This window comes from Kryptolebias marmoratus, linkage group LG11, assembly GCF_001649575.2.
Source record: "Kryptolebias marmoratus isolate JLee-2015 linkage group LG11, ASM164957v2, whole genome shotgun sequence".
In the NCBI taxonomy this organism is placed as follows: domain Eukaryota; kingdom Metazoa; phylum Chordata; class Actinopteri; order Cyprinodontiformes; family Rivulidae; genus Kryptolebias; species Kryptolebias marmoratus.
In genome coordinates, this window is record NC_051440.1 from 26,731,642 (window position 1) to 26,754,080 (window position 22,439).

The 22,439-nt window shown below is 43.4% G+C and overlaps 6 protein-coding genes across 10 annotated transcripts in view; 1 reads left to right on the top strand and 5 right to left on the bottom strand.

Moving 5' to 3' along the window:
• cart2 (cocaine- and amphetamine-regulated transcript 2) overlaps positions 1 to 434 on the bottom strand; it is a 19,960-nt gene extending 19,526 nt beyond the window's left edge. The window contains exon 1 of the mRNA XM_037978290.1: positions 220 to 434. Coding sequence (XP_037834218.1) covers positions 220 to 434 — 215 coding nt within the window. The remainder of the gene's footprint in view (positions 1 to 219) is intronic.
• Positions 435 to 1,379: 945 nt separating this feature from the next.
• lg11h15orf40 (linkage group 11 C15orf40 homolog) lies at positions 1,380 to 5,268 on the bottom strand. 3 transcript variants are annotated; one of them, XR_005233680.1, is made up of 6 exons: positions 5,041 to 5,268; positions 3,874 to 4,006; positions 3,675 to 3,802; positions 3,273 to 3,501; positions 2,458 to 2,555; positions 1,380 to 2,231 (listed from the first exon to the last, which is right to left on the bottom strand). XR_005233680.1 is itself a non-coding variant. In XM_017439858.3 (4 exons), exons 1-4 carry the CDS (start codon positions 5,248 to 5,250, stop codon positions 3,412 to 3,414), a joined length of 561 nt encoding a protein of 186 aa, XP_017295347.2. In that variant the 5' UTR covers positions 5,251 to 5,268; the 3' UTR covers positions 3,033 to 3,411. The 3 variants fall into 3 exon arrangements, 1 of the variants encoding a protein (XP_017295347.2); XR_005233681.1 differs by lacking the exon at positions 1,380 to 2,231 and having other exon boundaries at positions 2,374 to 2,555; XM_017439858.3 differs by lacking the exons at positions 1,380 to 2,231; positions 2,458 to 2,555 and having other exon boundaries at positions 3,033 to 3,501.
• A 1,183-nt stretch (positions 5,269 to 6,451) lies between these two features.
• On the bottom strand, positions 6,452 to 8,787 carry LOC108250119 (gastrula zinc finger protein XlCGF57.1-like). Its single transcript, XM_017439849.3, has 2 exons — positions 8,686 to 8,787; positions 6,452 to 7,861 (listed from the first exon to the last, which is right to left on the bottom strand). The coding sequence occupies exons 1-2, from the start codon at positions 8,723 to 8,725 to the stop codon at positions 6,552 to 6,554; spliced, it is 1,350 nt and encodes a 449-aa protein (XP_017295338.1). The 5' UTR covers positions 8,726 to 8,787; the 3' UTR covers positions 6,452 to 6,551.
• A 406-nt stretch (positions 8,788 to 9,193) lies between these two features.
• On the bottom strand, positions 9,194 to 11,820 carry LOC108250120 (protein ANTAGONIST OF LIKE HETEROCHROMATIN PROTEIN 1). Its single transcript, XM_017439850.3, has 3 exons — positions 10,939 to 11,820; positions 10,553 to 10,670; positions 9,194 to 10,084 (listed from the first exon to the last, which is right to left on the bottom strand). Exons 1-3 carry the CDS (start codon positions 11,688 to 11,690, stop codon positions 9,638 to 9,640), a joined length of 1,317 nt encoding a protein of 438 aa, XP_017295339.1. The 5' UTR covers positions 11,691 to 11,820; the 3' UTR covers positions 9,194 to 9,637.
• Positions 11,821 to 14,464: 2,644 nt separating this feature from the next.
• On the bottom strand, positions 14,465 to 17,304 carry LOC108250121 (iroquois-class homeodomain protein IRX-5-like). Its single transcript, XM_017439851.3, has 3 exons — positions 16,836 to 17,304; positions 15,962 to 16,367; positions 14,465 to 15,377 (listed from the first exon to the last, which is right to left on the bottom strand). The coding sequence occupies exons 1-3, from the start codon at positions 17,061 to 17,063 to the stop codon at positions 14,845 to 14,847; spliced, it is 1,167 nt and encodes a 388-aa protein (XP_017295340.1). The 5' UTR covers positions 17,064 to 17,304; the 3' UTR covers positions 14,465 to 14,844.
• Positions 17,305 to 20,217: 2,913 nt separating this feature from the next.
• The window catches only part of LOC108250118 (NOTCH regulated ankyrin repeat protein), a 22,372-nt gene continuing 20,150 nt past the window's right edge, over positions 20,218 to 22,439 (top strand). For 2 of the 3 annotated variants that reach the window (XM_025002444.2, XM_025002445.2), the window contains exon 1: positions 20,218 to 20,732. In XM_025002444.2, the coding sequence (XP_024858212.1) occupies positions 20,423 to 20,732 (310 nt within the window). In that variant the 5' untranslated portion in view covers positions 20,218 to 20,422. The remainder of the gene's footprint in view (positions 20,733 to 22,439) is intronic. The other variant, XM_017439844.3, reaches the window with a different exon arrangement.

Genomic DNA, 22,439 nt, shown 5'->3' on the forward strand with positions numbered 1-22,439 from the left:
ACTTCTTCTTTTATCCGTCTTTGTGCAAATAGGATAATTACGTTCCTGGTTCTGTCGTTTTCCTTTCTCCCCATCCTGTGGACAACATCCACAGCGTCCTCCAGCTTCGACTCCAACTCAGGGACAATCTTCTTTAGGACTTTCACAATGTTTTCTCTGATGTTTTCATCTTTCTTCTCTTTCATACCTTTTACCCGAAGACACCACCTCATTCTGTACCGAGCTTGCTCTCTTATCTTTTCTTTTAGCTCGTCATTCTCTTTGAGTAGTTGTTTATTCACATTTTCCACCTTTGAAATCTTCAGCTTGCATTCTCTCATTTCCTCAGCATTATACTGCACTGCCTTTGCCAAACTCGTGATCATGGCGCTGCTCTGTCTTGTTTGTTCTTTAATGTCTTCCAACTGTGTCTCCACCCTCTTCTCCAAACTCATGATAGCTTCAAGAATGGCATTATTGGTTACCTGTGCAGCCGCTTCTTCCTCAACTGGCCTCAGTCTTTTTTCAGTCTGTGCCTTCACCGGAGTAGACGGTGCTGAGCTATCACGTTCACGTTTATTCTGCATTGAAACTTCCATCGCGTAATCGTGTTCAGAATCTTTCACCTGTGATGTCGTTTTCGTCTTCGTCTTTGGTGGTCCCAGCTGCAGTTTGGGAGGCTTCATTAACTTGTTAGCACCCATTGGAACTTCTTGGGTGGAATAACCTACTTTAATAAGGAGAAATTTGCGGTAATTTACGGAGCTCTCGCAACAAGCGACTGCTCAGGTCGCCATCTTGGTACCGGAAGCCGTCACAGATCAACTCTTTAATCTGTGAGCGGTTCGGTCGTTTTCCACTTTGATATTATTTATCAAACAGAAACTAAAAGTTAAATCTAAAGATCTGCTCCTCAGGATCAGGAGCTGCTGATTGGCTGATCCTCAGCAGGTTCTGCTACCTGGAGCTCCAGGTGTGTGCGAACACAACTCCAAGGTGGAAAGACCTCAGAGAATAACCTGGGAAAGGTCAAAGGTCATATGTATTCCATCGTTCTACAGAGAGAAGAGGAAACATTTCAGACAGCTGCTGATCTTCACCCTGAAGGTCAGACCGTGCAGTGAGCTCCATCTCAGACTCTATAGGCCTCAGTTAGCAGGTCAAAGGTCAAAGGTTAAAGCCTCTTCTCTCTGAAAACAACATGGCAGCTCAGACTTCTGGAGCAGAACCAGACCAGAGGACAGATGTTTACCCAGAATGCACTGCAGCTGTCAGCACAGTGGTGGAGGGCTGATGGTTTGGGCTGATTCTGGAGTCAGATGTGACAAACAGGACAATGATCCCAAACACAGCAGAACGGTCCAGAACCAGAACCAGAACCTCAGACAGCTGAAGCAACGCTGGGAAGAAGAGTGGGCCACAACTCCTCCACAACCAGGAACCCACAGAGTTCTGCTGCTGGAGGAGGTTCTGGTTTTTATACTTTAATGATGTTCAGAAAGTGTTTCACTCCCTGATCTAGCTTACAGATTGTGGTTTATTCCGACATATTTCTGTTTCAGAGCGTCGCTGTGAATCTTTAAAGACGTGAAGAAGAAGAGCTTCGGTTTATGATCCAAGATGGAGGAATTACTGTCAGCGACCTTCGGCTGATCGCAGCTTAAACCTCTCTGACACTCCGAGGAGCTCCGGCTGAAAATCCTCGCTCCTCACGCCGTAAACAAACAAACAAACATGTCAGTCAGACGATGACATCACTTCCTCGCTCGTTCGGTTTCAGGACAAACTTTAAAACAAAGTTATCCAGGAGCCTTCAGCTACAAATATGAAACTTCTTCTCATCAGAAGGGCAATAATGTTTCTGGCTCAGATCAGGTGAGATCATAAAAAATGTTATTTTTAAACGACTACAACTCCGTCACCTCTGGACCCAAGATGGAACGGATCAGTTTGATAAACAGAAATCTGAAGATGAGGACCCAGAACCGTCAGAGCAGCGAGACCCGGGCAGATGAAGACATGAAGGTTCTTCTTGGTTTTATTGTTCATGAATGGAAAGTTTTTCATCTTGAAACTGAGCTGAACAGAAACATTCGTTCATCCTTCAGTTTTCAGAGTATCTTCATCTTCATCATCGTCTCCTCAGTTCCAGATCCATCCCATAATAACAGATAAAAACCTCAGTTTATCTTTTAATTGCTGCTTCAGACCGAAGAGACAAGTTCTGCCATCAAACCCAAACCGGCAGAAATCTGAAGATCAGGAAAAAAAAAAAGTCATTAAACAAAAATCCTTCTCAGGATTCCAGTTTGATACCAAGACTAAGGAATCAGAAGTTTCGACCCTGAAAATAACGTTCCACAACTGTCCGCAACACAAAACCTCAAAGATTCATACACTTAAAGTTAAATTATTTTAATAAAACCAAAGGAGTGAAATTAAGTTTTACACTTTAAATAGAATAAAAGCAACATATACCAAAAGTCACAGAAGCCACGTCCCAAACGAGCCGAACGTTTGGATGAATCAGCTGGAAGTGTGATACAAAGCCGCGCCCCCTCCACATCAGGTCCTTCCTGCAGAAACAAGAAGCTGATTAACGTCCATCATCATCCTCAGAATCAGGAAAGCCTTAATGAGCCTCGATTAAACCAGGAAGCTTCAAAGAGGCGCGGAGCTGAGCTGCAGGATCAAAACAGACAAGAACGTCTGAACAGATAAGGATGAGAGGCGCTCATGACACAAAGTTTGTGACGAGGTTATATAAGAGGCTAAATCAGACTGATCCTGGATCAGTCTCAGCCTGACACGTTAAGCCTCGACACGTTGATTCAGGAGCTTAAATCCTCCTCCGCTCCGCGTTTCTGTGGCCGAGGAGTTTAGTTTGTCAGCTAACAGATAAAGTAAAAGAGATGTGACCATTTCTACGCTCTGTGGAGGAATCAGGTCCAGCTGGGAAACCCAGAGACGGCCTCCAGCTCCTCCTGGAGGATCCTGAGGACGAGTTCTGGGACCGTTGAGTAAAATGGAAATAAAACCAGAATGAATTCATCTGCAGATCCCATGAACCCATATTTTATTCACAACAGATCAAAATGACAAATCAAATGTTTAAACTGAGAAGTTATACATTTTTAGGAAAAAATAAGATCGTTTTAAGTTTGATGGCAGTAACCTGTCTGTAAAGTTCCATCCAGCATCAGTTACCACGGTAACAGACCCAGATAAAAACTGAAGACGACACTAATCCTCAGGAGAGGAAAACATGAAAGTTATCTGAGTTTAACAAGAACCTGGACTGGTCTTCATCGCCTGCGTCCTCCTCCTCCTGCTCCTGGTCCTCCTCCTCCTGCTCCTCCTTCTCCTCCTCCTCCTCCTGCTCCTCCTCCTCCTCCTGCTCCTGGTCCTCCTCCTCCTCCTCCTCCTCCCCCCTCAGCCCGCAGCCTCCCGGAGCCTCCTCAGAACCTCCTCTGGACTCAGAGACGAGTCCACTCTGATGAGTTTGTCTCTGGACCTGGAGCCCTGAAACAACAGGATGTTACCGATCCAAACACAGAACCTTACACTGACACAAACATTCTTTGGACCAGACAGTTCTGATCCGGCCCGTCCAGTCGGACCTTCATGTCATCAGTAAGGTGGTCAGTTTGTCTCATCTGATTCAGAACTGTCTGCTTTCAGAAACATTCAGGAACCTTATCGAGTGAAAGGTGGCTCTTCTTCAGGTCCAGGACTCCTGCCAGGTAGCGGACGAGCTCGGCGTTTGCCTCTCCGTCTGTAGGTGGCGCTGCGATGGAGACGTCCACCTTCTCCGCAGAGACACCTGCAGGAGCAGCAGAACAGAGCGTGAGCTTCAGTCCAACAGGACCGGCGTTCCCTCGGCGTGGAGACCACCTGTGACGCTGCTGAGCTTGGAGCCGGGCTTGGCGTGCACCGTTATGGTCACTGCTCCGCTTTTATCCCGGGTCACTGGACCAGAACCGGGCGTCTGAGCTGCTCCGCCCGCCGCCGCCGCCTGGCCCTTCACCTGTTTAACACAGAGGGAACCTGATGATGTTTAACTGAGATATGTCTGCTGTCTGAGCTGCTGCAGAGAAAACAAACAAACAAACAAACAGGTGTTTTATTCTTCTGAAGAGCACCTGAGTCTGCTGCGTTTAACTGACTACTTTCTGCCGTTTTAGCCGTTCATAAATCAAAACATTCGGCTCATTCAGCTGCTCCGACTTTTTTATAACTTTATTTACAAATATCTTCCTACAGAAACACTCTGATTTTATTCAATGACTGTTCTTTTTGCATACTTGTTCTTCAGCTAATTGTAATTTTTTAAAGCTTCTGTTTTGCTACTTTTAGCTTTTAGCTAACGTTTTGATGTGTTCAGCTCGTCGAAGCTGAGAAACAACACAAAGTCTTCCAGTAATGTTATTATAATATATATTATATATTCAAACATATATAATATAATATTATGTTGACAGTAAAGAATAAAAACTAAGATGACATAAGCTGTTTATTTATTTGAATATATTGGATTTTTTTATTAATTATTCTGCAGGAACTGGATGGTTCTGTTACAGTTTTTTTAGAAACAGTAAATTAAATTTAATGAATTTCTATTATGTTGTTATTGTTTACTTCTTTATTTTCATTCTGGGATATGGGAATGAATAAAAAATGTCTATAAAGTTTGAATGATTATTAAATCAAACTCACTCTGGTTTGGATATTCGTGTTCGTGTTATTTATAAAAAAGATTTAATAAAAACAGAAACTTTTAGTTTTCTGCTTCCTGGTTTAATTTAAAACAGAAATCATTAACCTTTCCGTGGAGGAGTGGGGATAAAAAGGCCTGTAAATGTATTTTTTAATCCTTTTAACTCAGATTAACTTGTAGGTTTACTAATATGTGTAAGAAAGAATGCGCAGAAAGAAGCACTAACGGAAGTTGCTGTTTTTCAAAATAACATCCTCTGTAGATAAATGTGTTTAAAACATGTTTATATAATTAAAATCCTTCAAATTAAAAAGAGTCAGAGACAGAAACAAGTCTGGACTGACCGCCTTCTCCTTTCTGGGCATCCGTCCGATTCTGGAGAACCGCCGAGCGGACCGGAAGTCTGCGGGGAGAGGAGCCGGAAGCGAGCGGAGGCAAACGGCTAACCGGCAGCAACGAACCGGTCCGGTGACACGGTTTAACGGTCCGAACCGAGTCTGTTGAAAACTCCTGATAAAAACACCGCAGACAGAAACACCTGACCGGGAAAACATCTCACGAGAGACCGCAGATAAACGTCCAGCTGCTGCTGCACACCGCCCCCTGCTGGACCGGAGGAGAACACCGCCCCCTGCTGGACCGGAGGAGAACACCGCTACCTTTGTGTTAGTTTGACTTTTAGCTAAATATCTCATGAACCACTGGACGGATTTTAATGAAACTCTCAGAAAGTAATAACAAGATTTATGTCTACAACCGACTAACTTTTGGAGTCAACCTAATAAAAGATGTCCGCCATAGCTAACTGATGATAGTAAACAAAAAATGTGTATAACTCAGTCTATTTTACAGATCTTGTGCTAAAACTTCATGTAGTAGTAGCTTAGAGTCATCCCCAACACATACTTTGAGTACTATTAAATCGTGTTAGATCTTTAAAAATTACTTGAGATTGTTAGGATTCGGTTTTGTATGTTTCTTTTTGTATTTAGTGTTTTAGTGCACTTTTCCTAATTACCTCCTGTGTTTAAAACCTGGTCATTTCCTTCACCCACAGCTGGTTCATTGTCACGTTCTCGTTCCATGATCTGTCCGGTTGTCCTCCCGTGTTGTCTCATGTTTGCTGGTGTCTTGTTCCTGGATTTTGTTATGTTTAGTTTGCTGCCACGTCAACCTTTGATTTGATTCTTTTATTTTAATAAATTAGTTTTCCTTTTTCATCACGAGTCTGCGCTCTGGGTTCACTTCCTTCACCCCACATCATGACAGAGATTATGTTTAACTTTATTGAGGATCGACCAAAACAGCTTTACCTCTAATTTATTCTCCTTAGATGACTTTAGTCGTAAACTCTGGATGATATGCATTCAGTGCTAAGCCTTTAGCTCTTTCTGTTTCACTTCCAAAAGTGGTTTTTCACGCCTCATTCTGAATTATTCCAGCATAAAAAGATCCTAAACCTACTTATTATTGTAACTTTTATCCAATGTGTAAATAAACATGATGCACAGCACAACATGTAAACAATTAGAAAACACAAATAATACGTTTTGAGGCCTTAAACTATCTAAACTTTGAAAAAAACATTTAAAATGTTTTCCTTTTGAGCTGATCCATGTATTAAAATGCAATCTAAATATATGTTTGTTTATGACCATTTAAACCAACCTGAAACTGCAGACTGGATAACTAAAAGAATCTGAAATGTAATCGGAGAAAAGTTTTTAAGAACAAAATCCACACAAAGAAAACACATATATCCACATATATATTTTATAAATAAGCTCATTGCACATCCACAGACGTTACGTAACAAATCCTGTGAACTCTCCTAATATTCACAGCACAGCTGTTTTCACTCCTGAGTAGAGTCTCCAGTCTCTTGAGTGTTGTCATAAATAAGTGCTTTGTTTTCTGTGTGGACTTTCATGTGTTTGATTAAATAGGCCTTTCGGTTAAACCTGTGCTCACAAACGTCACAAACAAAAGGTTTGTCTCCTGTGTGGACTCTCATGTGTGAGTTTAAATTTGACTTTATGCTAAACCTGTGTCCACAGAGGTCACATGCAAACGGCTTCTGTCCTGTGTGGACTCTCATGTGTCTGATTAAAGTTGACTTTCTACTGAATCTGTGTTCACAAACATCACAGACAAACAGCTTCTGTCCCGTGTGGATCCCCATGTGTCTGTCTAAATTCGCCTTTAGGCTAAATCTTTGTTGACAAACGTCACAAACAAACGGCTTCTGTCCTGTGTGGACTCTCATGTGTGAGTTTAAAGTCGATTTGTGGTTAAATCTGTGCTCACAAATGTCACACACAAAAGGCTTCTGTCCTGTGTGGACTCTCATATGTTGGTTTAAATCCGACTTGTGGCTAAATCTGTGTCCACAAATATCACAAACAAACGGTTTCTGTCCCGTGTGGATTCTCATGTGAGAAATTAAATTTGCCTTTAGGCTAAAGCTGTGTTCACAAAAATCACACACAAATGGTTTCTGTCCTGTGTGGACTCTCATGTGTCGGTTTAAATCTGACTTCAGGTTAAATTTGTGTCCACAAAGATCACAGTCAAAGGGTTTCTCCCCTGTGTGGACTCTCATGTGTCGATTTAAAGTTGATTTGTGGGTAAATCTGCGTCCACAAAAGTCACATTCAAACGGTTTCTCGCCTGTGTGGACCCTCATGTGTGAGTTTAGATCTCCTTTCCTGATAAATCTTTTACCACAGTCATCACAACTAAACCATTTCAGTCCGTTTTGGATTGTTCTGTGTGAGTCAGGATTGTTTACATCATCCTCACTGACTTCAGTCTCTGAAGAGTTGGAATTATCTTCAGGAGGATTTAGATCTGACCTCCTGGTAGTTCCTGCTCCTCCACAGTCCTCTCCATCAGCTGCTGCTTCCATCTGATCAGCTGAGCTGCTGCTTGGAAGATCGTCTTCTGTTTGGTGCTGATGAAGCTGTGAGAACAGAGGTCTCTCTTCATCATCCTCAGTCTTCAGAGGAACTACAATGAAGTGAAACCCGGTGGCATCAGTCTCCTCTTCCTCCTCCTCCTTCTTTATGAGGAGGGGTTCTGGGTCCTGCTGGTCCACACAAAGTCTCTGTTCTTCAGGAGCATCTTCTGAGACCAGCACCATCTCCTGAACATCTGCAGGGAACTCTGAAACAGACACAATGTGGACAACTTTATATTCACACATACATCAGTGTATTGTTAGAGCTGCTGCTGTACAGGACATACAGAGGACTGAAACTGGGTTCCACTCCAACCAACAGTCAGGTATCACTTGTTATTTTAAAAGATTTCACTGCCAAACTGTTAAAACAACAAGATGCTGTGTCAGAAACCTCCTGAAACTACAGCTTTATAAGACTGACATCTGAGCGGCTCCCAGAAGAAGGCAAAACAAAAGAAGCCATCAGATGGTTCCATGGTAGAACAAATAAAGTTTTTATCAGCTTAGAGACAAAGCAAAATTAAGACCAATAATAAACACTAAAGAGAATATAATGTGTTTATTCCTCACATCTTGTTTAATCAAAGAGCTTTTTTGAGTCCAGACTGAACTTATTTTAGCTGCCAGACTTTGAGCATATTTCACTCCTTGTTGTTGGTGGTTTTTAAGTGTTTTAGTAAACTTTCTTCCAGCTCTTTGGTTCACCAGCTGAAGGTCTGAAGGTGGTGGAAGCTGGACAGAAAACCATCTGGGCAGAGCTCCCAGCATGTACCGTCTTTATGCTGCATCATAGAGTCCATCAGAAACAGAACCCAGCCTGGATATTAACGCCTGCTGTTCTCAGGCTGTGCGCCAGTCCTTCACCATCAGTTGGCTAAGCTAAGCTAGGCTAGGCTAAGCTAGGCTAAGCTACAGATGATTATCGTTAGTTTATTCTAAAGAAGCTAAATCCTCCAGCAGCAAAGTAAACATGGCGATAAACCGTACCTAACAACACCACAGCTGATATAAAAATATAAATACGAACCGAATCTGTGCATCTGCTGTTTGGAGACAGAGAAAAGCATCACGGAGGAATCGTTTTGTTCTTGAACTTCCGGTTCAGGCCGGAAGGTGGTGGGCGGGGCTTCTCAGGCCTCCTGTTTACATTTTTAAAAATCACGAATATGATTTTTGAGAAAAGCGAAACACTGAGACTTGAAGGTTTCTGAAAACTGTTTTAATAATCGAGAAACACTAAATCTAAATCTGTATTAATGTTGGTGGTTTTTACTGAATCGTTTTTACTTTTAAAGCAATTTCTGAACATGGTAAAGCCCCCAAAAGGCAATTTATTTGATAAAAGAAGAATAAACACTGATTTCAAGACACCTTTGCATCACCTGAGGAGCTCAGGAGTTTAGTTTTAATCAGAATTTATAAAAAATATGAAGTGATTCAAAGAGGCACCAAGATTGATTTAAAGAACTAAAACCTGCTGAGAAAAACTAGTTTCAGATTTCATTTCAAGATGCTTTCAGCAGTCTGTGGCCCAGTCAGAGGAAATAAAGTTTATTTATTTATGAATTAAATTAAAAAACTTTTATTACTGGAATGTACCGATCCTGATTATTTAGACCAACAACAGGAGCTTCTAACAGCATAAAAAGGTTCAGTATTGATACAATACGAAAGCAAACAAAACCACAAAAATACGCATTTTCTGTGAAAATGTAGAGTGAACACTGAATATTACATGACTTAGCACAAGGAGACACAAAAACAAACAGGAAGCATAAAAAAACATGGAAACATAATAAAGGACAAAAGCTGCTACTTTCTGAGTTTCATTCAAATCTGTGCAGTGGTTTGTGGGATATTTTGCTAACAGACAGACAAACAAACACAACAGGTAAAAACATCATGGCTTCAACGAGTAAACCTCTGGAAACTGAAATAAAAAATATAAAAGTAAAGTTTCTGTGTCCTGCAGGGGGAGGTCAGTTCTGCAGGATGGTCAGCAGGTTGTAGGCGATGGTGTCTCTGATCACCTCCGCCATCTCGTACACGTGTCCTTCATACGGCTCCACCGCCGGCTGGATCAGGTACATTCCGTGCGGCGCCATCTCCACGCTCCACTCGGGCAGGAAGGCGTCTCCTCGCCGCTCGCAGATGTTGTGCAGGACACAGCAGGCGGCCACCACCCGCGGCATCATGGACACGTTCATGTCGCTCTTCTTCAGCAGACATCTCCATCGGCCCTTCAGCCGCACGAAGGCTGTGTCGACCACGGAGTGCGCCGAGGCCAGGGTGAAGGTGAAGCGGCGCTGCTCCGGGGACAGCTGGTGCACCTCGCCGTAGCCCTTCATCAGCCACGGCCTCAGAGGGAGCGAGGCGTCGCAGATCAGATGGATGGGGATCTCCACGCCGTTGGACAGCAGCGACTTCTGCAGGAAACGGCTGAGCGTTAATCCTGTCATACAGACACACGACGTGTCCATCAGGAGCTCGAATGTCTGACTGCTGAGTCACACTGTTGTTTAACTATTTATATAACAAAATGTTTGGCTTGATTGGGAATAATTCTCTGACTTTTAATACTTCTAACTTTAATACTTTTTGACTTCAGTTTGTTCAGATTTATTTTTAAATACAAAGCACACCATCCTGAAATACATATAAAGATCGATTTTAAAAAGTCACCTTTGAACTTAAACTCCAGTTTTAATTCCAGAGAAACAGAACAGATTGTGTTTCTGTGACGAGAATAAAGATTCAATAAAAAACGTTCAGTTGTTTGTTATGTTCGACACAACTCTGGTTCATCCTTTGAGCTCAGGAGACATTTTCTTTCTGAATGATTCAGAGTTAAGGTCAAAGGTCAGAGGTCAGTGTGACAGGTCGCGCTCACTCACCTCTTTGGGAAACAGGTAACTATCTGGGCGGTCCTCGGCCTTCAGGAACAGGTCCGAGCTGGACAGAACCGCGGCGCTGCTGGAGCTTCCAGGCCAGCCGGCATACACATCTGTGAAACTGAAACAATCAGGAAATCACCGCTTTGCTGTCAAGAAACATTCTGAGAATAAAGTCAAAGAAAAAACCTGAAGCCATCAGATCCTCAGTTTCTAGTGAAAATAATAAAACTCTTCAGATGCTGAAATATTAAATATTTCTTCTCTTTTTACTTCTGACCTCATTCAGACAGAAGAAGGCTCCTAAACTCAGAGGATGAACCAGAGTTTAAATCAGATCTTCCCAGGAGATAAGATTTCTGAGTTCTGGGTCCGGATCAGGAGCTCACCAGTGGTTGTGGTCCACCACCGCCTGCAGGATCACGGAGTACCAGCCCCTCCTGTTCATGTAGTGCTCCGGGTTGTCCCTCGGGGCCGAAATGGGGATGTGGGTCCCCCCGATGGCCCCGGCACACTGCGGGTAGCAGCGGTCCCGGAAGGCCCGGATGGTGTCGTCCAGCCGCTGCCCGCTCGGCAGCGACACGAAGCGGCGGTACAGACGGTCCACGATGGCCGAGATCACCTGGCGCACGATGGTGCACACGGTGGCGATCCCCACCCCGAACAGGTTGGCGATGCTGCGGTACTCCTCGGACCGGGCGAACCACCACAGGGTCATGGCCAGCCGGCACCGCGGCTCGATCGGGACCAGGTAGTTCCTCCGGCGACGCTTGATCCGCAGCCCGATCAGCTTCAACACGTAGTCGAACGTGGCTCGAGACACGCGGAACTGCGCCTTCCACTCGTCGTCGTCGAACTGCTCGGTCATCCCCCAGAAGTTCTGCGACCGGTTCCGGACCCACACGGGTCTCTGGGTGGTGGTGACGAGGCTCAGGATGGCGGTGATGGAGGACAGCAGGAAGGCTCTCCTCCGGCGAAGGTACTGCCGCCGCCGCCGGTCCCGCTCCAGCAGCTCCCGGGCCCGGTTCCGGTTCAGCAGAACCGCCTGCAGGTCCAACATCTGCCGGCCCAGAGGCGGGGGGACGTTCGGACTCAGAACCGAGCAAAGGACGGCCAGAGCCGGGTCCACATCAGCCTCCATCTCAGCTCCACAAACGTAAACAGACCAACTCCGGCGCCTGGCGATGACGTCATATTAAAGTGCCAAGTGACCGGCTGGCGCTGAGCCAATGGCTGATCACCTCGGACCCCACGTGACGTCAGAGCAGCAGGAAGATTCATTTCACCGTTTTTTGTTTTGTTTTTGTTTTTGTTTTTTGTTTTGTTTTGTTTTGTTTGACCAGTGTGTCTGAAATATGAGTAAAAAAAACATAAAAACTTGATTTTATTCTGACAGAAAATCAAGAGTTTGTTTAAAAAAGAAAATATGAATTTTAGAGAAAATAACGATCAAATATCTGATTTTAATGTAAATCTTTGTTCTGAGTGAAAATTAGTCACGTTTGATTCATTAAATGACAAAAAACACCTGGAATTAGTGAAGGGATCCATTTTTTAATTATTATTTACATTTGTATTTATATAAATGGTTGCTACTAATTAGTTAAATTTTCTCATGATAAACGTGTAGTTTGTTCTGGGAAACATTCCAATAAAAAAAATTTTATTTTGTGAAAAAAGAAAAATTGAATTTATTTAGTAAAAATAATACAAGAAAGAAAAAGTTAGGGTTGTATGATTCTGGATAAAAAGTAAAAAAATAAATAGAATAAAATATGGAATAATGTCATCATGAACTCTAGTAATTACCTTGAAATATGTCATATTATAAAACAGTTTTTATTTATTGCATCGCGTCTGTTGACTGAATAAAAAGACAGACGCGATGCAATAAAAAAAACTGTTTTATAATTTGACAAAATAAATAAATGTTATTTTATAATATGACATATTTCAAGATAAAGAATAAAACTCTTTTTGATGAGATTTATTGAAAGCACAGACTTGTGGTGTTTGTCTCTGACTGTTAGAGGAAAAACACCTGAACAGGTGACAGGTGTGTTTCTGATGTTGGCCAGCAGGGGGCGCTCAAAGCCCACACCTCAGAGCTCAGGTGAATCTGTTTCCGGTCTGCTGCCAGGTAAGCTGAAACAAACAGGAGAGGGTTGTGGTTTTATGGCTTTTATTTAAAGAAAAATGTATTTTTTAATTTTTCCTTTTTATGTTTTTACTCAGAAATGTGACACAATTCTGTTTTTCCCTGAAATTAATGAAAAAGAAACGATATTTAATAGAGAGATTTTTTCTGTTTGAGCTCCAGCAGAAAGGAAATAAAAAGATAAACTGACAGATTTGTAACAAGGATTTTGTTGGAGTTTTAATGAGACAGTTTTAGTTTTATTTGGGTTGTGTTTTAAGATGTTTTGTGGTGATTTTTATTATATACCAATTCTTTCTGTTTTTTTCTGTATTTTCTGTAAAAATAATTTTCTGAAGCCAAACTTGAACTTCTCTGTAAACTCAGCTGTTTGTCTTTGTTCTGTTGAAGTTTAAAGTTTTAAAACTAAATCAAACTGAAAAACTGGTTTCTGCAGCTTCAATCTCTTCAGTTTTTTTGGACTTTTCGAAAAACATTAAAAAGAAAAAACATTTGAAAACAAATTATTTTACATCCAGCTTTATTATTAAACATAAAAACTGTTTCAGTTGATAAAATGATTATTATAAAGTGGATGAAAGAGTAAAAATGATGAATAAATGAAAGAAGTCTTCATTCAGCTGCTCGCTCACATTATTACAGTAAAACTAAAACATTTATTTAAAAACATTTAAGCCGTCATATAATGTTTCAGTCAGAGGAAGAAAAACCAGGAATGTTTGTTGTTGTTGTTTCAGGGATTAAAGTCAAAGTGGAGAAAATAAATTTATTTTGAGATTAAAACAGGAACAAAAACCCAAACCATCAACGAGCCAAATGTTTTTTATCTGACTTTATTTATCAGAAAAGGTTTAAAAAAGGAAAGAAAAATGACTTAATGTCACCCGAAGAGGTCAAAGGTCAACAAGGAAAAAAAAAGCATCTTATTGATAAAAATCAATATTTTCATCTTAAATTCACAGATTCAAATGTTTATGAAAACATGAATCAGTTTGACTTCATTCAGTCATTTACTGTCCTTCAGTTCAGCATAAATAAAATAATATTATTCCCTAAAACAGATCAATAAATATTAAATTAATCTTGTAAAATGTTGAGTTTAACTCGATGATTTATTTGCTGGGTTTACTTCTGTAGCAGTTTATTTTATTATTCTGATTTTATTCTCAATATTCCTGTTTTCCTGAAGGAGAATTTGGACTTTATTCTAATATTTGGACTTTAATTTTGAAACCTGAAACAAATAAAATGACCCTCAGGAGGAAAGTGGTCCTGAAACAAACAAACAAACATCTTTTTGTTTTAAACTTCCACACGTTCAGATTAAAGTCATCATATCAGTTTTAATTCCTGGGCTTCTCATCGGAGGAGTTTCCTTAAATTAAGATGAAGAAGGTGGTGGACCGGGTCAAAAAATCCCGGAGGAACGGGAGGGAGAGATTTGCACGTGAGTTCAGAGCGTAAACGGAGTCTGAGCTGAGAAAGAAAAATAAAATTTAGTCACCTAAAAAAAAAAAAAAAAACTTTTAATGTCAGACCGTCCTGCGGCTCAGGATGATAAAGAAACTTTGGATCAGAACCGGACCGAAGCTTTGATTCCAGAAATCCCAGAACCAGAACCTCCCTCTGACTCAGAGACATAATAATAATAATAATAATAATAATAATAATAATAATAATAATAATAATAATTATTATTATTATTATTATTATTATTATTATTATTATTATTATTATTATTATTATTATTATCAGCCTAATCTGATGGGAATTTAGAAGGAAATCTAATTTTATATCTTTATTCTCAACTTTAATCTCAAAGCTGTAAATAAATAAATAAACAAATAAAAACTCCTGCTCTGTTTTTGTCCTTTGAAGATAAAACCTTTTCGGATTTACTTGCCGTCGTGAAGCTGAGCAGACTTCATGTTCCTCCGAACAACAAACTCAGCCTCACTTCTTATTTTTACTAAAATTAGATTTTAATGAAACATCAAAGATTAAATCTCCTCAGCAGAAAAAGCTGTGAACCAGTTTGTGACCCAAAGTCTGACGGCTGCAGGTTCCTCTCAGGCGGCCCTCCAGCAGCCGGTCCGGTCCAGCCCGGTCCAGCCCGGTCCGGCCCGGTCCGACCGGGTCACACCTTGGTCATGCCTCTCTTCAGTTCGTGCAGCTCCATGTGGTTCTGGCTGCGCGGCCGGCAGTCCCGGGCCGTCGCCTCGGCCCGCTGCAGCATCTTCTGCTGTAATCCTCCATGCAGGGCCCCCAGGGGCCCGAAGCTCGAGTACCCGGCCATGAAGGGGGAGGGGTAGTACAGGTGCCGTGGCAGGGCGGGGCCGTGGGGCAGCAAGCTCCGCCCCCTGTTCTGTGACGAGTCACTGCTTCCTGTGTATCGGTCTGCAGACGTGGCGATCTCAGCCAGGGACCACAGTTTGGGTTTGGGGGCCGGGTTTGGCCCCTGGGTGACGCCACAGGAGTCCAGCCGCTCCTTGGAGCTCGACAACAAGGTGGACTCCGACCCGGAGACTCTGAGGGCCTCCAGGGGCCCGCTTTGAGGACCGGTCCCAGAGACAGGGCCCAGAACGTGGGGTGGTCTCCGGTCCCCTGAGGGGGGCTCTGTGGGGCCCGGGTCAGAACCGAGATCGTCCCGGAAAATCAACCGACAGGAGGCTGTGGAGAGGAGAAAACAGAACCGGGTCAGAACCGAATCAAACACAGAAACCAGCAGAAATCTTTCATTAATTCAAACCAGAGACGTTCACGAAACCTTCAGCTTCCAGGTCCGAAAAATCAAACTGAAGATCACGTCTGCTTTTCTGTTTAAGGGTCCGAATTTTTTATAAAAACTGAATCAAACTCCTCGTGGACATTTATCTGTCTCTGATGGACAGGAGGGACATCAGAACAGTTTGACTCAGTCAGGTCCAAAACAATCATCACGAAAGACGAGACGAGTTTAAATAAAATCAGGACGAGTGTTTGTGGAGAAATCAGGACGAGTGTTTGAGGAGAAATCAGGACGAGTGTTTGAGGAGAAATCAGGACGAGTGTTTGAGGAGAAATCAGGATGAGTGATTTTGGAGAACTGTTCCATCCATCTCTGGTCCTTGAACACATCATGCTCCGTCTCTGTCCTGTGGAAAGACTTTGAGTCCAACAGAAGCTGTCGTGTCCTCTTTCGTCCCCCAGGTGTCTTAAAAGCGACCCGATCAGTTATTGGATTTATCAGCTGGTCGAGTCTTCAGAACACTCACCCGTCTCGCTCCTCAGCTCCATCTCTTCGTCGTTCAGCTTGATGAGCTCCTCGTCTTCCTCGTTGCGCTCCAAGTCGATGTTGTCCTCCTCCTCCTCGTCCTCGCTCCGGTTGCGGGGGGTCCAGGTCATCTTGTTCTCCTTCTTCAGCCGGCGCCGAGCGTTGGCGAACCAGGTGGAGACCTGCGTCAGCGTCATCTTGGTGATGATGGCCAGCATGATCTTCTCCCCCTTGGTGGGGTACGGGTTCTTCCTGTGCTCGTTGAGCCAGGCCTTCAGCGTGGCCGTGGCGTCCCGCGTGGCGTTCTTCCTGTAGGTGGGGTCTCCGTACGCGTAGGGTCCCAGGGGCCCAAAGGGGTGGTAGTCCAGGGACCCGGAGATGCCCGAGGACGGGTCGTAGGTCGGACTCTGCAACAAGAATTCATCTCATTAAGGTCTGAGGATCTGAGGAAAGGTGGAATTAAAGACAGACAGAATGTCCGGAAAACATCTGGACAGATGTTCAGACTATGAGCGGAGCTCCTCTTTAAATCCAAACTCATCTTTAAGAAGAAATAAAAAAATTATTCTAAGAAATAAAAGAGGAAATGTGCTCTGTTCTCTGAGGTAAAATTACAGAGTCCAAATTAAATAAAGATGATAAGAAAATAAAAAGTTTTTAAGCAGCTTAAAGGATTTTCAACAATTTATTTAATTTATCAGAAAAAAAAACAGAAACAATAATTTTTTCTTTCTGTTAGTTTGATCCACAAATTAGTTTTTATTTTCATGCATTTTTTAGGCATAAAGCATCAAAATCCCAACCAGAACCAGAACCGGAACCCGAACTAGAAGCCAGGTCCGGTCCGGTTCGGTTCGGTTCGGTTCGGCACTCACCACATAGGAGCTGATGGTTCCGGCGGCCCGAGGCTCCGCGCAGAACTGCAGGTGAGAAGCCGCCGGTGCGGAGTACGGAGCGAAGGCGGACCCGGACCCGGAGCCAGACCCGGACCCGGACCCGGAGCGGCCGAACTCCTCCGTCCTGGGTCCCAGGATGAGTCCGGAACCGAAGGGCAGAGCCAGAGGCACGGGCGGCTGGAAGAGGAAGCCCTGAGGGAAGGCCATGAGCGGAACCGAACTTCTTCACACCTGAGGCGGCGCGAGGAGGACGGGCATCTCAGGTGCGCGCGGGTCCAGTCGGTGCTGCTGAGGCGGGTTCTGCTCTCCGGCTGCTGCAGAACCTCCGGACACACTGAGGAGCCGGGGAGGAGGAGAAGCTGAGCTCCTCCTCCTCCTCCTCTTCCTCCTTCTCAGACTCAGGTCTCAGACTTTCTGCTCCTCCCTGAGACTCACGAGAACCGGACCGGTTCTGGAGCAGGAGGTCCACCCGTCCTAAATTAGTCAAGTTTTAAAATATTTTTCCTGTTGAATCTGGTTTCATTTAGTTAAACTTGTTTTAATTTGATAACTTTCTGTTTGAAATGAAGTCAGGAGGAGTTTTACATCCAGGTGTCAGAAAGAGATGAATTTAATTTAATTTAATTTAATTTAATTTAATTTAATTTAATTTAATTTAATTTAATTTAATTTAATTTAATTTAATTTAAAGGTAATTTCTTGTCCCTGGTGACAAACTGAAGATATTTGGAAGAAAAAAACCAACATTTGTGAAACCTGACAGATACTTCAGCAGAGAGGAGAAAGAACAGAACAGAACTTTTCGGGTTCGGAACATTTGAGGTTTTTGGGTTTTAGAGATTAACTCTGAAGTCCAGAGGCAGAGCAGTGCGTGTGCGCGTGTGTGTGCGCGTGCAGGCTGACTGAGGAAGAGCAGGATGATGATGATGATGATGATGAGGAGACCGTCTGATTGGCCCAGAGCAGTAAGGGTTAAAAAGATGATGAGTTCAGGAGCGTGGGAAAACAGAGTGCTGTGAAGAGTCTAGCGATCCTGAGGTCCGAGCAGCTCTGTAGTTTATGAGCTCTGAGGAGGATTTATTCACAACAATCATTTTTATTGTTCCACAGCTCAGGAGTTACTCACAAGAAAGAAAAATAAATAAATAAAACCAGAAAGTCAAATCATCACTGGATAAAAAAACCAGAACGTTCTCAGGATCAAAATGCTGCGTTCACTGTCCGGACAAAACAGTTTCCTGTAGAAATGGTGACAGTTTGTTAGTTTGGATCCAGTTCATTCAGAATAATTCATTTTTAAAAATCAAGGATTTATGTTACGAGTTTGATCCTGTTAGTGTTTAAAATGATTCATAGATTTATTGTTTTATAATCACTGATCTGCAACAATCAGCTCAATAAAAACTCTGAGTATTAAAAAGAATTTATCTGAGTAAAAATCAGGCGTTAGTTTTTTCCTGCCGCTCAGTTAGGCTGTTAACTCTGAGGGTTAATCTGATTTAAATCTATAATTAGCTGAAGCTTTTTGTCTCAGCAGGAAAAGTCAGAGTGCAGGTTGTGTTCAGGGTCCGTCCGACAGGTGGGCTTCTCTCTGACAGGCGGGTCTCATCTGCAGGTAAGAGAAGCGAGCCGAGCAGCTCAGGTTCTGAGTCTGAGCCCAGAAACCGGACCAGTTTGTGTTTTTAGAGGGATTCTGTTCGTCTCTGAGCTCTCTGAGGGGACGGAAACAGGAAGTGTGTCGTCCTCCTCGTCTCCTAACTCTGAACTGTCCCCTAATGTCCACTCGGAGGACAGAGGGGACAGGAGGAGCTGTGAGACGCTCTGGACTCCAACACCAACCAGAAACGCATCAGATTTATCAAACTCTCGACCCGGTCCGACACCAGCAGACAAACTGATGAGTCCACCTGAGAAGGATTACCTCTCACCTGTCAGCTGTCAGCTTTCATCTGGTTGAACTTTTCTCCTTTCTTAACATTTTGATCTGATTTATTATTTTCTGTATTATAGTTAATCCACATTAGCCATTATAAAGCTTGCTATAACTTTTATAATTTTATAATTTAAGATTTTAACTCCTAACATATCAGCATAACGTTATATCTTTAAGGTTTGACCAAGAAGGCTGCCCTCCTCCTCCTCCTCCTCCTCCTCTTGCTCCTCCTCCTCCTCCTCCTGCTCCTCCTTCTCCTCCTCCTCCTCCTCTCAGTGAATATTGATTTGGCCTAATGAAGCGCGGCTGAGCTCAGTGAAATGAACGGAGCTGCTCCTCCTCCTCCTCCTCCTCCTCCTCCTCCTCCTCCTGCTCCTCCTCCTGCTCCTCCTCCTCCTCCTCCTCCTCTCAGTGAATATTGATTTGGCCTAATGAAGCGCGGCTGAGCTCAGTGAAATGATGCGAGCTGCTCTGCAGATGGCTCCGGCAGATTAGTGATGCCATTTTCACGCTTTTTAAGCACCTTTCATTAGAGCCCTCAGCGGCGGAGGTGAACGCACCTCCTCTCCTTCTCCTTCTGCTGATATTAAACACAGAGAGGAGACGCAGCGGCTCGGAAAGCCTCTGATGACTCTTTTATCGGCGCCGAGCTGAGACCACAGCAGGCCTGAAATGACTCCTGCAGTTTTATCACATCTTAAGTTTCTGTTCACAATTTGCAGGAACAAAGTTGAATATTGAGCTGCCTCCGTCTCCTCTGAGGTTCGGACTCTTCTGAGAGGATTTTCACATGAAAGGAGCATCGGTTTGTTTTCTCTCAGCAGCCCGCGGGGCAAACGTCCCGACGTTACTTAAAGACAGTGTGTTTAATTAAGTGGAAAACACTCTTTTTAATCGTTATTATTCAAGTATGAAACACAGTTCTTGTTATCTGAGCTCAGATTAATTACCCCCCCTGGGGTTTCTCTGCTGGAAGGTTCTTCACAGAACAGAGAGCGGCTTCACTTCTGCAGCTGAAGCTGCTGCGAGTCGGGACTTCCTGTTTGTTTATGCCCTGTTTGTTAGGACTTCCTGTTTGTTTACACCCTGTTTGTTTACACCCTGTTTGTTAGGACTTCCTGTTTGTTTACAAAAACTAAAAGTCACAGCAGCCATTTCCTGAATGAGCTGAAGGTTTTAATAAATGAACAGTTAAAATATCACGAAATATTCAGAAAGAGTTGATTGGAAAAACAAAACCAGGAAAACAGTAAAGTTGAGTTCAGACGAACCAAACTGAGCATCTGATTGTTTTGGTTTTTAGAAATGAACTCACCTTCCTTCTGCAGACTAACTTTGTGTTTTACTTTGTAAGACTTTATCTCTTGCGCCATTGGTTAAGACTACTTCCTGTTTCTGTTTCACACCTGGACTGAGTTTGTAATCAGCACACCTGCAGTTTTGGCAGATCCTGGTCTCGGCTTCAGTTCTGACTCTGTCTTTGCAGAACCTTTAGTTTCAGTCTTAGACAAACACAGTTGAGTGAAATTTGAAGGTTTGTTGTAATTAATCCTCCAGACGCTCAGATTTCTGCTCTCAGGACGTTCCTGTCAGAGAACAGAGGAGAACCTTCTCCTCTCGGAGCTGATCGACCATGGATGGAGTTTCCCAGCTGGATGATCCAGACCTGAATCCTGAGGGTGTCCCACAGAACCAGCCCCCCTCAGCTGAGGTCACACAGGAGGATCCAGACCCAAGACCAGACCTGAATCCCGACGCTCTCACACAGGATCAGGACGAGTCAGATCTGCTGTTAAATTCAGACTTTGAAGCTGATGTTTCTGATGAAGACCACAGCGATCCTCGTCCTCCTCAGGACCAGGTCCAGGTCCAGGCAGATGATCCAGCAGGACGGTCAGGAAGTCCGGTCCAGAACGAGCAGGTCCAGGGCTCTGTGGACAAAGGTGAGCAGAACCTGCAAGATTTTGAATATTCAGGGTGAAATATTATGAACTGAATAAACAGAAACTGTAAAAAAAGTTTTGGATTTTCCAACAGTCCTTGAATTAATCGTGTTGTTCAATCAGGAAAAAGAACCAAATTCATGTTAAAACTTTTATTTATAAGTGTCTCATTGAAAACATCCTGTGGGCAACAAGATGCATCAGAGTGATGATCAAAGAACCGTCTGCAGGCTGGAGACAGACGGTTCTGAAACTGGACCCATTGTTGGATTTGAAAAGAGCGGCAGAGACGTGAGCGGCCCGATGCAGCTGTGTGTCGGATACATGCACAAAATAAACCAATAACTCTACGCTCCAGCGTCTTTCTGCAGCGGTACCAACACTGAGAAGCTGAGAGCGTTGAGGCTGCAGCAGTGGGTCAAAGTGCAGCTGGAGAACCACAGCAGGAAGCGCTGGTCGAGGTGTGATCACACCTTTTATTCTGGGAGGCGTGAGCTCTGCATGGTGAGCGCTGCGGCTTTAACGTGAGAGCTGAAACAAACAGCACCGAGGCCTCGCTCGCAGAGAAACGGCTCGAACTCACAGCTTCACCACAAACTGCAGCCGCTCGGCCTGAGAGATCAGAAACAACAAGCAGGATCAGTTCGACTGCAGCTCACAAACCTCTGAAATGATGGAATGCATATCACCCGCCGCCCTTCATGCCAGAGTTTCAGACTGTCTGATGCAGGAGAATAAAAGATCTGTTAGCGGTTGATGTGTGTGTTGGGGATGACTCACAGCTACTATCACAACAAATTTACAGCCTTTTCTGTTTTAGCTGTGGCGGCCATTGTTAATCAGTCGTTGATGTACATCAAATAATTACTGACTGAGAGTTTTATTATAATCCATCCTGTAGTTTATGAGATATTTTGCTAACAGACAAACAAACACAAACCTTGGCAATAAATTACATTATCGCCCTTTTGCCTCCTGCAGTGGGCAATAAAAGTCCTGCAGGTTTGTTTCAGTTCCTCTGGCTGCTTTCGTCTTTCTGCAGCAGGTTCCAGGTTCTCCTCGCTCAGTTCTGCAGGGTGGAACCTTGTCACAGAACGTTCTGTTCCGTCAGACTGAGATCAAACTGTTCTGTGGACAGATGCATCTTCATCAGCAGCAAACCTCCTTTACACTGACAGGATGAGGTCATGACCTCCATCTTCCTCCTCCTCTTTGCCTGATGTTCAGACAGAACACTGTTCTGGGTCAACGTTAAAGAGAACATCTGCAGTTTGTTCTTTTCACTCAGAGCTCAGTGTTCCTGACTGAGATGAAGTGAGACTAACATCAGGATGGAGAATAAAGACGGTTTGGTCAATAATAATAAAGATGCTTCTGGATTGGCTCTTTTTATCCAATCAGCTCTTTGTTTCTCTGTTTTTACAGGGTTTAGTTTTTGTTAATTAACGACACGATTTAAAGAGTCGAGTGTTGATGGTTCTCTGAAGTTTAACTCTTTGAGACCCGATGAGAACCGACTGGTTCTCGTTGTTCTAACCCGTAAAACTAAATCACTTCAACAGGCGATGATGATGGTGATGATGATGATAGTGATGATGATGATGATGATGATGATGATGATGATTGTGATAGTGATGATGGTGATGATGATGATGATGATGATTGTGATAGTGATGATGATGGTGATGATGATGATAGTGATGATGA